The 13,499-nt window shown below is 54.7% G+C and overlaps 1 protein-coding gene across 3 annotated transcripts in view; it reads left to right on the top strand.

Annotated features, from left to right (window-relative positions):
• Positions 1–13,499, top strand: part of LOC111162338 (GSG1 like) — a 198,452-nt gene that overhangs the window by 174,877 nt on the left and 10,076 nt on the right. For 2 of the 3 annotated variants that reach the window (XM_022526699.1, XM_022526701.1), the window contains one exon: positions 12,079–12,149. In XM_022526699.1, coding sequence (XP_022382407.1) covers positions 12,079–12,149 — 71 coding nt within the window. Of the gene's footprint in view, positions 1–2,221; positions 2,276–12,078; positions 12,150–13,499 lie in introns of all 3 variants that reach the window. The other variant, XM_022526698.1, reaches the window with a different exon arrangement.

Raw genomic sequence — 13,499 nt, 5'->3', positions numbered from 1 at the left:
GGTTGGGTGGATGGATGGATGTGTGGGTGGGTGGGTGGATGGTTGGATGGTTGGATGGATGGATGGGCATAGGTATGTTTGTATGGTTAGGTGGGCTTATGTATGTATGGTTGGGTGGGTGGATGGATGGATGGTTGGTTGAGTGGAAGGATAGATAGATGAATGAATGAATTCATGCATGTGTGGATGAGTGCATGCATACATGGATGGATGGGTACTTGGATGCATGGATGGATGGTGGAGAATGGATGAAGGACAGACAGGCAGATAGTCAGCATATTTCCTGGGACCATCTCTTAAATAAACTATGCATGCCCAAATCCTTGTCACAGGGTCTGCTTCTAGGGGAGCTGACTGGATATGCAATAATGCCTTTCAATGGTAGGGGACTGAAAGGTTGTCAGGACTGATGAACAGAGTCTGAGGAGGAAAAGGGGGAAGGAGGCTGCAGAGCTGGGCAGCATTGAGGAACTGGACTCTCTGGGGCAGTGGAAAGGTTTCAAGCCAAGGAGTCACATGACGGAGGCCACATGGGTACCTCTCTCTGACTCCTGCAGACCCCGCCATCTCTCCTGTGCCACATGGGCCTCCTTTCTGTCCTTTGAACACTGTAAGCTCACCCCCTCTTGAGACCTTTTGCACTTGCCATGCCCTTGATTAGAGTATGCACCTGGCTGGCTGACTTGGGTCTCAGCTTGAACTTCACCTGCTCAGTGAGGCCTTCCTTAATCAGTCGGTCTAAATTCGCCCCGTGCACTCCAGCCACTTTTTCAGAGCACTCACACAACCTGACCATATCCTGTTCATGTCTGAGTTTATAGGCTGTGAGCTCCAAGATGGACAAGCTTCGTGGTCTTGTTCCCTGCTCTATTCCCAGCTCCTACAACTGGGCCAGGCTCCTAGCAGGTGTTTTTTTTATTTTTCTTTGGGTAACCGACCTAATTCTTCTCCTTGGAGACCTCAGACCCGGCTGCCCCACACACTTTCAGCTCAAACTTCACCATCACCGGGCAGATGCAGCTTCCCGGCCCCCCGACGCCAGTGTCCCAGATCAGGTGTCCACTCTGGGGCCAGACAGCTGTGGCTGGGAAGCTTGGACTCCTTGGGCATACGGGGCTGCCTTGCCCACGGCTGGGGACAGTGTGCTCACCAGGAAGGTGGCAACGGCTGGCATAGGACAGGACCCGCAGGAGGTGCTCAGGAACTGTATATAGGAGCTGTATACACAGCACGATGTCTAAAGCCATCCCTTATCACTGCATCCTCAGCTGTCCCCTCGGCTAGGGGAGAGCCTGGGGCATCTGCGGGCAGCCTTGTTCTACCGAGGCAGAAGACAGGACCTCTCCAAACCCCATCATCAAGAAGCTGCCGTTTGCCAGTGCCCTGGTTGGAACCGTCCCTAACAGCTCAGGCCCCGGCCGTGTGGGGGCAGATGCCTGTTCTCAGCATATGTGCAGAATATCACTTTATGCATTCATAACTTGAACATTAAGCAGAGGTTCATCAAATTTTATTTCCCTTCCTCTCTGAGGAGAGCATTTCAGCTTAGCTGGGCTGTTCTAATTATTTATTTAGTTATTTATTTGGTGCTTCCCCACAAAGCTCAGAGCATGTGGATCTCTCCCAGCACAGGTCTGCAAGTGGCCCAGCAGCAGCAGGGCTGAAATCCTGCACTGGCTAGTGTCCCCAGAACTGTAGCCACAGACACCAGGGGAGAGATCTGAGGGGCCCACCTGCCTAGGTTTTCCCCTTCTTGGGGGTTGGGGGGTGGTGGAAGGAGCAGGGACTTCGGGAAAGCCTCAGTCTGAGTGCATGGTGTTCCAGACCTGTGGCTTCACTGCTGTGTGACTTGGGGCAAGGCACTAAGCCTGTCTGGGCCAGTGTCCTCTGACCTCCAGCGGGAGAGCCCAGAGCCGTCAGCGTCCTGGGAAGTCACACTTTGATAATGCAGGTAATGCGCTGGGCACAGTGCTGCATTTTGTATCTGTGAGTCTGTTTCTTCTGCTGCTGATGTGATATAGAAAGCTTAGTAATGATGAGGACGATTGGCTTAGGAGACGGCATTTTAGGCATTAGGAATCTAATAACCATATTAATAACCACAGCAGTCATAGGGTGCCTGCCCCTTGCCCAGCACTCTTCTCTCTGCTCCAGGTATGACTCAGTGAATTCCACCACGCCTCTGGGAGGTCATAGGTACTATTGTGTCCCCGTTTTATAGATGTGAAATCAAGGCACAGAGAGGTAAAGTGACTTGTCTAAGGTCACACAGCTGGTAAGTGCCAGAGTTGGGATTTGAAGCAGGCCACAATCAGTCTTGTGACGTGTGGCCTCTCGGGACTGGTCAGCAGGCTCTGCCCGGCACTGAGGAGGGAGCTGGGCTTGCAGGGGTGAATGAGGGGAGTCCACTGAGGGCTCACAGTATGAGGGTGGGTGTGGTGCCCAGGGAGAAGGTGCAGGGTCTCCCAGCTGTGCCCACTGTTCCTGCCCACTTCACCAGGCCTCTCCCTCTGTGCTCCTGATAGGACAAGATGCCACTCTGTGGGGGCTGATGGGGCAGGGAGGGCCTGGTCTGCTGCCGCAAGCCACCCCCTTCTCTTCCAGTTTTCTCTGGGGGAGCCTATGCACGTCTCCGGACTAACTGGGCAGATTCTGAACAGTTTTCAGGGGTTTTGAAATGCAGGTGTGTGTGTGCACGCATGCATTAGTGTGTGCACAGGGAGGCCAGTGTGCACGCATGTGAACCAGGGACTGGGGAGCCTACCCCTGACTCTGAGCGGCTGCTTAGAGAAACGTCTGGAATTAAGCGCTCCCCAGGTCCCCTGCCTGCCATCCCCAAGGAGGACCTCTTAATGGGGCCTCGGAGGGGAAGGTCGGAAGCTGCCAAATGAATGAAAGATAAATATTTGCAGACCCGGCTTTCCTGAATGCTTAATGTTCGGATCTGCTTTAACAACTCGTGGAGGAGAGCCAGACCTGTTGGATTGGACCCCGGCAGGGATTCACAGCCACAGGGAACAGCCACCATGCCTCCCTGGGGGAAGCTGCCGGGGTGGGAGAGCGAAAGTCTGGGAGCTTCCAAGGGGGGAATAGCAGGTTGGGTGGCCTCCTGCCTGTGGAATCAGGTCACCGGCCTTCGCCTTGCTCTGTGACGTCCCACTCTCTGAACTTACTTGTTAATTTATTTACCACTTGGTTTGTCCCTGCCTCCTTCCTGTGTGCACACCACGAGAGAAAATGGACAACAGTCTTTCTGGTTTCTGCTGGATCAGGCACCTAGTAGCTCAGGGGCTCAATAAGTTGTGTTACTAACTCTTCATAGTAATTACATTGTTACCCACGATGCAGAGCGGGACTGGACTTCCTATGGCTGTTCCTGGGCCTGGCTGTGGGTGCACTCATTTAACCTTGGATGCCCTCCATAAGAAATCGACCAGGTTGAAATTAACTCCGTAATTTACTAACTGTGGGTCACTTCCGCTCCTGCAGCCTCTATTTTCCTGGCTGGAAAATGGGCTGGCACCCTTCCTCACAGTTTTTTTTTGAGGATTACATGAGATGATGCAGTGAAGTTTCACTTTATAAAACTGGGACTTCCCCTTTCCCTGCTCACACCCCTTCCAGAAACCTCCCTCTGAATGGCACAAGGAAGACACTCCCTGCCTGAGAAAGGAACCCAGAACACACCGTAAGCTGGCGGCCCTTGGAGAATCATGCCGGAAGATGTGCTTTGCTTGGTCCCTATGGTGGTTTAAAAATGTTTAAATTTTGGCTGAGTTTTAAGAATCAGAATCGCCTTAAAACGCCAAGGTTTTTGCTTCGCATGAGAAAGCGGAGGGTCTGGCTGCACTGGGCTCCCGCTCTCACATGGTATTGTTGGGCTGGAGTGAGCGGCAGCATCCTCCCTGGGAGGCCCCCAGGCTTGCCCATCACCTGCCCTGCTGCGGGGTCTACGGAGCACGGCAAGGTACCATTGCTGGGTCTCCTGGAGGTGACGGCAGGCCGAGGGCCCAGGCCCAGCCCAGGGCAGCTGGAGGATAAAAGAGCTTTCAGAGATGAGACCCTTGAGCCAAGTTTCCAGAGGCACGTGCAGCGTTCGCCAGCCAGATGGGCAGCGGGTGAGAGAAGGCGTTCTTAGGCACAAGCAGCAGCACGGGCAAAGGCCCAGAGGGGGAGCACACAAGTGGATTTAGGAAACTCTGAGCAGTTTGGTTTGATTTATGAGTGGGAGTTGGACCTGAGTCTCTGATCTCTCTCATCCTCCCACAGCACTGGGGTGGGGGCTGGCGGCCCCAGAGAATTTAAAAATTACCGGCTTGAGACCCATGGAGTAGCAACCCTCCCCAGGCCTCCTTCCTGGGTTGCACGCAGCCCTCACTGGGCCTCGAGGCAGGCATGGAGGAGCCAGACCTCAAGAGGGGGGAGATAGGCACAGACTTGAATGATTCCTACCCTATTGAGGGCCTGACACCCCCCTTTGCCCATCTTCCTGCTTGGTATGGTGGGGGGGGCTCTCTGCTGTCTGCCCTCCTGTCCATTGTAGGGACACTCTTGGAAGGGCCTGTCTCCACTTTGTCCCCTCTCTCTCATAGCACACAACCTGCTGCCCCAAACAGCTCCCAGGGGCCCTGACCCTCTGCACACGCACCCCTCCCTCAGCCCCGCTGGCCGCTCCTCCCCTCCCCTTCTTCTGTTAAATGGCAATGCTCCCAGGGCTCTTTCTGGGCCCTTCTCTGTCCTCATTTGACACAAGCCTCAGTGGCCACATGTGTGCCAGGATTCTCGCATTCTTAGTCCACCCCAGACCGCCCGACTCCGTAGACATTTCTTTGTTGCTTCTACTTTGGATTCTCAAAAGCACCAAAACCTAGCATGGCCGGGACCGACTCATGATGGTCTCCTCCAAACCCAGACCTATTGCCATGACTCTCTGCCCCCTATGGTCCTGCGCATGCGAGCCACACCCCTGTGAGCCCTACATGGTTTTCCCGCATCTGGCCTTACCCCTCCCATCCGCGTCCCCTCCCCAGCGGGATGCCCCTTCACTGTGCTACTAAGCTCAGGACACCTCTGCCCCAGTTTTCTGCCTGAAACACCACAGCGATTTCTGCTCACTGTCACATACGCGGCCAAGCCACCTAGCCTCACCGAGACCCTGGTCCCCTTTCCTGTGCGCAGCACTCCTTGGGCCCTTGCAGTTCCCTAGCGGGTGGTTCTGCCTGCGGGTAGCCACTGGACTACTGTCCTCTCTGCCAGGAGACACCCCCCCCCCCCCCGATCTGCCTTGCCAGCTTTCATCCTTCAGGTGTGCCTCCAGCTTCGACCCTGAGCGAGACAGACCCCTCTCTGACCTGTAACAGCCCCGTGAACTGTCCCCCACCTCGCTCAGCTCTAACCTTGTAGTTCCTGGGCAGTGTCCCACAGAACAGGGACCCATGTCTGCCGCCCTATTTCCTTCCCCACCAGGGGGATGGATGGAGACAGTGAGGAAGAGCAGAGCGGAAAAAGCCTCTTGGGCAGGTCACTGGCCAGTCAGATAGGCCAAGTGACCTTTGCTGCCTGGGAGCTGTCCATGGTCTTGCTTGTGTGACCAGTTCCCCAAGCCAAGTTCAACAGCCCCACGCCTCAGGTGTGCCCACCTCCTCGCAGGCCGAGGAAGGAGCTTTGTAGATAACCCAAGTCTTGAGGCTTTCATGCATTGTAGGAGCCCCATAGAGGTCATGAAAGGTGGGGTGGGGGGGTCCCACATGTGCTAATGATTATTTGTTTTTATAAATCACAATTTCTCACCCGTGCAGTTCTGAAAATAATCTCGAGGTGCTCGTATCTGGAGATCTCAGTTAAAAACCCAGTCCTGGGGACTCCTGGGTGGCTCAGTTGGTTAAGCCACTGCCTTCGGCTCAGGTCATGATCCCAGGGTCCTGGGATCGAGTCCCACATTGGGCTCCTTGCTCGGCAGGGAGCCTGCTTCTCTCTCCACCTCTGCCTGCCTCTCTGCCTACTTGTGCGTGCTCTCTCTCTCTCTCTCTCTCTCTCTCTGACAAATAAATAAATAAAATCTTAAAAAAAAAAACAACCCAGTCCTGGAGAGACGGGAGAGTAAAGTCAAGTGCACGGAGCAGTCAGCGGGGGCATTGAGAGCGTGGATGTTTATCTTCTCTCTTACTTTCCCCACATGTTTCGTATCATGATGTTATTACTCAGAAGATGGGAAGAGCAAAAAAAAAAAAAATCTTTTTAAAAAATCCATTTATCTCCCCCTATCTTGGAATGACACATTTGATATGATGTTATGGAATCTTAATTTCCTACTTACAGTCATTGATTTGCCAGCGTTTCTCTTAATTCCAGCCTGTATTCCACGGCAAGTGGAATTTTGTCCTTTCAAAATCAAAGGGCAAAACGTGTCCTTTGTCCTTTTTCCTCTGTGACCGTCCCCTAGATAGTTAGCCTCTGAGACGTGTTCGGTCACGGCACCATCTCGCCGCCTGTTTTCACTTTCATGGCCTGAATATTACTTCTCAGCGACGCTGTGCCTTTCCTTGCCCTTTGTGGGGGTCCTTTGAAATCGCCATGTACTCTGGAGAGGACTGTGGCAGCACCCGGAAATGAGAGGTGGCGCCGTGAAGACTGCGGGACCCTTGGCCGGCCGACACAGCGTGAAGGAAGAGCCGGAAACACAGATGGGCCCTTGAGTGGAAATCGGTCAGAAGGACGTGGGAGAACGTCTGGAAGGAATGGCCACTTCTGAACTCCCAGCTGGAGGGGATGGGGAAGCAGGAGGGACTTGGTGAGGGGACCTCTGGGCACCCTCCAACCCCACTGTCATTGTGGCCAGCCCTTAGGTGTTGCCCCTGTGTAGCTTGGACCCTGGGGAGGCCACTGGAAGCCTGGACACCGAGGGCGACTGGGCCGGAGCTTAGCAGAGCCCCACGTGCGACTAAAGCCAAGGGTCCAGTGCCTGGTTCTTCTGTGATCCGGGGCCAACAGTGTGGGCCTTACCCAGGAACCTGTGAGAACACAGAGTCTCAGGTCCTGCCCCAGACCTGCTGAACCAGACTAGCCCATCCATGACTGGCGAGCAAGGTCAGGCTCAGAAAATGTCAGGCTGGAGGGCGGAGCAGGTGCTCAGAAGGTGGGCGTGGCTAGAGGCTGAAGGAAGGGCCCCCACCTCCCAGCCAGCACCAACCAGAGCCCATCTGCACACTTCCATAGTGACATGAGGACAGGAGTTGGTAGGAGTTTGAAAGATTTCTCAGAAAGCTGAGATGGCTGGGACACCCAAGCTTGCCATCGAATGTGGTTTTTTCCCCCATTTCGTTTTCTAGTTACTCATTTTTATTGTATTTTATTTAAAAAAAAAATGGTCCAAGGTAGATTGGAAATTAAGGTGGCAGGGGACACCTAGTCCTTTGTCAGACAGATGGAGACGCATGCACGGGCTGTGGACTGCCAGTTCCTACTGGGAAGTGGCTGGAGGCTTGGGAAACAAGCCAGCCCAGGGACGGCGAGAGAGGGTCTGGCTTTGAGGATGGTACTGACAAGACTGCAGGGGACAGAGAACGTTCTGGAAGGGCTGTGCTGGCGAGGTGCTGGGGCTGCTGTCCCAGCAGAGAGAAGACCCGGCAGGAACCCCTGTGTGTGGTGACCTGACCTGCTGTGGCCATGTTTGGCCCAGGAACTAGGCGGGCAGGTACTTGGGGGTCCTCCTGAGAAGACGGGGCAGTGGCTCTGGTCCCCCCGCAAACCATCGGAGCCTCTCCGCCTCCATCTCTCCCCGGCATCCATCTCTTTTCTCAGAAGACAGCCAGTACCCAGCCGCAGCCCGATTCTGGAAGCTATGGGGCCCTGGGGCGGTGGCTGCGTGACTGTGCCGTCACCCCCTGCACAGCTGTTGGCACATCTGCCTGCAGTTCTCAGAGCTGGAGTTGGATGGTCCCCGCTTCCCTCTGGGACCTCACAATGCAGGTTGGGGGGACCCAGGGTGGGTGGGACTGAGAGTCCCTGGCCACCTGGGGGTCTGCGGGGCACAGTGGGGACACCCTGGAGATGCAGGCACTGATAAGCCGGAATTCAGCCGCACACCGCGTGCACTTGTCTGCCCCGCGGCCCCACAGTCAGTGACGTCACACTGCTGCCTTTCCGTCCGCCACGCTGGGAGTGTGTACGGACACCGCAAAGCCGGGCTCTTGCCTCCTGTCCGAGAGCTGGCCGTTAACCTTTACCGGCCCCCCACTGAATGTGGGCAAGTCCCAGGGCCACATCAGTCTCGGTTCTCCTCCTGTAAAATGGGGATGATGGTTAATGGTGGTGGCAGCAGTGACTTTGGCTGGGACATAGATCTGAGTGGGTGCAAACAGACCCCAAATAATGAAGATTTAGACAGTTTACGAGTGTATTTTGTTCTCACTTGAAAGGCTGGGCGGGTATTGCGGTTCCTGTCGCCTTCACCCGGGGCTCCTCCCCCCTCACTAGGCACCAGCCTAGCTTCTGCCCTGACTCTCCTTGTCCCCAGTTTGTGAAGACTCTGTCTCTTCTGGGATGGAAGGCTGCGTATGACTCCCCGTGGGCGCTCTCTGCCCTCAATCTGCTTCTTCCAAAACACCCCTTTCCAGAGGCGGCGCATGGCTCAGGTCTGATGGAGCGGAAGGAGAGGGGGCATGGCTTTGGTGGAGGGGCTCCGGGGTGGGGATTGGTGAACATGTTAAAATACCGGAACCATGAGAAGGGGTCACAGATGGACAGACCATAAAGGTCCCCGGAGATGAGGTGGATGACGACCATGGTGATAAGGATGTGACGAGCACTCCAGATGCACTCGGCTTCCCACGGGCTCATTCGTTTACTCCTCTAGCCACCTTGAGAGGCTGGTGCACTATGATGCCCACTGATCAGAGGAGGAAGCCACACGGGTGGGTGGTCAGGACATGTCCAGACTCAAGTGGCTTTCACAGAGGTGATGCCCGACACCCATGGAGGGAAGCACACAGCGGGTTCACGGAGGACAGCCGTGTTCACTGCAGACTGGGTGCCCCTCCTGAGCAAGGCTTCAGTCCCAGCACTGTCCCCCCCCCCCCCCCCTTTCCCCCTTCAAGGCACTTGTAGTTAATTTCTTGCACCACCTTTAAAAAAAAAAAAAAAACTGTCTTCAGAAAGCTCGTAATATTTCCTGCAGGAAATCGCAGTTCAAAATCAAATATAATTGTCACCTAGTGCCATTTCCCATTGGTCTTCTCTTTCTACACAGAGCTCAGCACCCCAGATGTTCCCCACGGGGGCTGCTCTTAGCCTTGGGCTGCATGTGCTCTTCCCTCTCTCTTCCTTGCCTGCAAACACTCCTGGGGATGCCTGGTGCCAAGCACCAGGCTAGACCCTGGGGCCTCCAAGTGGAGAACGAGATAAACTCCATCCCCTTCTCTTGGACTTTAAAATGTACCGGGGAAGCCCGCCGATTAAGTGAGTTTAGAAACCGTGGTGGTTAAACTGTTTGGAGCCCTGGCTCTGTGCCAGGTACCGGGCTCCGGGGTCCACAACCACCAGCGGGGTGCTGGTGTTTGTCCTTATTGTCGTGCTTAGCACCGTGTGCCCATTGCCATGTAGAACCTTCTAGACCATAGGGTTCAGAGCAGTCAGGTGAGCTGCACACGCCATGCTGCTTGGGAATAGCAGAGCTGCCCTCAGCCATGATCCCTCCTCCCTACAGGGCCCAAGGGCTCATTCATGCCCAGAAGATCCCTGTGTCCTGTTTCTTACCGGGGAGTGCTGGGGGCTATGGGAGGGTCCTCAGCTCTTGTCATAACCACTGACACGCCTTACCCCTCACCAGATGGCTCCCAAGCGCCTGCAGATTACTTCCATTGATGACTCTGGTACTCAAACCCAGCACGAGGCCTCCAGTATTTGCTGGCTAATTGGCAGGTGTTCTCTGATCTGCTAACTATTGAATTCTGGGCTTCCTGGTGCCAGGTCTGGGATCCCAGGGAATGGGAGGGACCAGACCAGGTGGGGCTGCCTCTCTCTTTAAACCCCATCTCCTGTGCTCACTGGCCCCTGTTCCTAGGGCCAAGGCTCCCTGCAGAGCCCAAGGGAGGTGCCCAGCATGAGGCTTGGACGGGATGATTTCAGAAGATAAGAAACCCTGAGAACTGGGAACCTGGGGTCGGTGGAGTAATGGTTCAAGGTTAAGGCTGAGAGATGCAGGAGGATGTGTGAGGCCTGTATGTGGTGGGGCAGGTATCTGTTGACCCCGAGGCACTGGGGATGCCCAGGCAGATGGCACTCTGAGATAGGGATGGGCTCAGTTACATGGTCCAGCCTCCACGCAGTGTTTGCAGTGTCATGATTGGTGGTATTCTTGTCTTGATTACCTCTGGGGATGGGGAGCTCAGCATCTTTCCAGATACACATGCAGGACTACTTTTAAGAGTGTCAAACTCTTAAAAAAAACAAAAAAACCCTAAGTGTCTGTCAGTAGGGGGTTGAATATTAACTATTCTCCCCCATACAACATGAGGGAAAAGGTAAGTGAGATTTACGTATACTGACATGGAACGATGCTGGAAATTTGTGGGTAAGGATAAAACCAGGTTATGAAATCATGTTTAATTTGAGGCTGTATGTGTTTAAAAAAAAAGTTTTAATTCTGAAATGATAAACACAAAGCTCCTAGCGGTGGTGAAGCCACCACAGGGAGGTGTCGTTATAAGGGGGGACTTCTGCTGTATGAGTGGGAGGTTGTTTTTTTCTTTTTCTTTTTCTTTTTCTTTTTTTTTTTAAATAAGCCAGTGCTCTCTGGAAAATAACAAAGATGTTTCTACTAAAAGATGCAAAAAAAGAAAAGAAAAGGACATCTTTCCTTGTATGGAACCTTCCCACAGCATCAACTATCTACAGTATATACGTGCCTTCCTGTAGGTTTAGCCCTTAGGGCTTTGTGCTGCCATTGGGAAGCAGCTGGGCCGTAGAAAATACTTGTCAAAGACCCACTTGTGTTAGAGTTTGCTCCCTGGAAAGCACAGCCTAGCCCCTGGGTCCAGATGGCATGGGGAGTCTCAGGTGGCGTTATACAACGCTTATCACGGTCTCCCTCATGTGCACACTGTCGTCTACTGGACCGGAGGCTCTGGGGGCAGACCGTGAGATATACATTTCGGCAGGGCACACAGCGTCTGGAGTAAACGGCCCAGAGCAGGGCCTCTGGACATTCCTGGTGAATGAGTGAGCCAGCGGTCTGAGGGGACCAGAAGGATCAGTGCAGGAGTATTTCTGTCCCTTCTACTAGGCATCTGCAATGGCCTGGTTGTCATCTGTCACCGTCCCCATACCTCCTTCTCTAGCCTCACGCTCTGGACACAGCTGGGCAACTCGAAATAAGACGTGATGGCAAGAACCAGAAAATGGGCCTGGGGCATTTGCTTGGGTGGGGACTGAGACTTCCTTGCAGGAGAGAACAGAGGATATCCATGCAAAGAAGAGGTGGGAGGAGGAATGCAAAGCAAGTAAAAGGCCAAGAGGAGTTGAGGAAAGATCTAAGAACGAGCGTGGCTGCAGACAGGGAATTGGGAACACTTCCGGTGTTGTTCAGCAGATACGAAAGTGATTGGCAGTGTTTCTACTTCTGGGGACCAGAGTGTGTTCCTCTTACAGGGACGCACTCCTGGACTGGACCGCGTGGGGCTCCGCAATGTATTCGGGTTACATGGGGGCGAGCCCAGTGGGGGAACACAGCCCCGCCCATTCCCCAGGCCGGGTCAGCGGCGGGATGAGGGTGAGGGCTTAGGTCTGCGGTTGCCTGCGCCCAGGCCCTTGTTGGCTCAGCATTCCCTGCCCCACCAGTTCCAGCCCCGTCTGGAATTGGACTGGTCACATTAGCTTTCAGTGCCTCAGTTTCTCCATGGACAAAACAGAGATCATGGCACCCATCTAATAGGGCCGTGGTAAGGGTCTTGGCAGCGGCCATGGCCCAGGTTGCTTTGCGCAGGGTTCCCAGAGGGAAAAGACTGTACTTTTCAGGTCCTGGGCCTCTGCCAGCTCAGCTTGCTCTCTCTGACACAGGCTTTTGGGTCCTTTTCTTTCCAGGATCGAGAAGGGGGATGGGCACGAGGAGGAGGACCTGCGCTTAGACTGTCGTCACGAGAGATACACTGCCCGTAAGTGGCCACGTCTGCAGCACCCTGCCCGCACCATCCGAGGGGAGGGGACCCTGGGGATGAGCCAGGCCGACCTCTCCCTGCAGCCCTGCTTGGTCCCGCAGACACACACTGCAGGTGGGGAAACTGAGGCTGGCGTCTTGGCATAGCCAGTCCCCCGCACCCAGAAGCTGTGGCCCTCTCACAAGGGAGATGGGATGCTAAGAAATTGAGGGGGGATGTTGGGTGCTTCGGGGCAGGCTGGTGAGCCCCAGCTCAGGTCCAGGCTGAGTGGGCTGTTGGCCAGAAGGGGGAACAGCCCCAGGGTCTGACTAGCCAAGGCAGGGAGGGGACAGTGGTTGGGACTCGTGTGGGCTGCAGAGGCTCCTGGCAGCTCGGAATGCATTGGCTTCGTAGCCTCACTGTGGGGGACACCACAGACAGAATCTAGGGCACCCATTAGGAAAACAAATGCCTGGACCAGAAAGCAAAGGTTGGTGAAAGGAGAGAAAGGGCTGGGGCGCCTGGGTGGCTCAGTGGGTTAAGCCTCTGCCTTCAGCTCAGGTCATGATCTCAGGGTCCTGAGCCTGCTTCCCCCTCTCTCTCTGCCTGCTTCTCTGCCTACTTGTGATCTCTCTCTGTCAAATAAATAAATAAAATATTAAAAAAAAAAAAAAAGGAGAGAAAGGGCCTTGCTCTGGCCGGTAAAAGAAAGAGGCGACGTGAGATTAACGTTAAAATGGCAGAAACTCAGCTCAGCCTGCGGAAGGCCTGACATGGACTCCCCACCCACCACACCCCCTTCCAAGGGCTTTTCGTGCCTGACCTCCTGGGTTCGCTGGCCCACAGCCCCGACAGCTGGGATTACAAGCCACGTTGTGCAGATGAGGAAATTCAGACTCAGAGAGGTGGAGTAGCTTGTCCAAGGTCACACAGCACGGAGGCTCACAGTAGAGCAGTTCCAGCAGACACTGTCCATGCCCTGCCTGTGTCTCCCAGACCTTTCAGGACCCTCCAGTGCCTTCCAGAGGCCAGTATCTGCATCTTCGTGCCTGCGGGCTTCTCCCACCTGTACTCCCAGAAGCAGAGGGGACCAGGGAGCAGAAATCTCTCTGAGGGGCTCCGGAAGCCCATAGGAGGAATGAAGGCTGAGAACACCGGTCCAGTGTCGCAGGCTTCTGTTTGGGCCCAAGCCTCCCTACGCTCCCTGCAGAACGGACAGGCAACCCTGGGTGGAAGGAGGCCCTGGGGCTGGTCTTGGGGACAGGGAAGCCCAATCCCCGAAGCCAAAGGATGAAGAAAGAGTTGAAGGGACCCCGTCAGGCTCTAAGAGCAAGCACTGGAATTAATGAGGACACTCAGGGTCGGGGC

The sequence above is a fragment of the Enhydra lutris genome, unplaced genomic scaffold, assembly GCF_002288905.1.
Source record: "Enhydra lutris kenyoni isolate GAN:26980312 unplaced genomic scaffold, ASM228890v2 scaffoldscaffold90, whole genome shotgun sequence".
Lineage (NCBI taxonomy): Eukaryota > Metazoa > Chordata > Mammalia > Carnivora > Mustelidae > Enhydra > Enhydra lutris.
The sequence above is the reverse complement of the archived record's forward strand: the minus strand, read 5'-3'. Positions and strand labels throughout refer to the sequence as shown.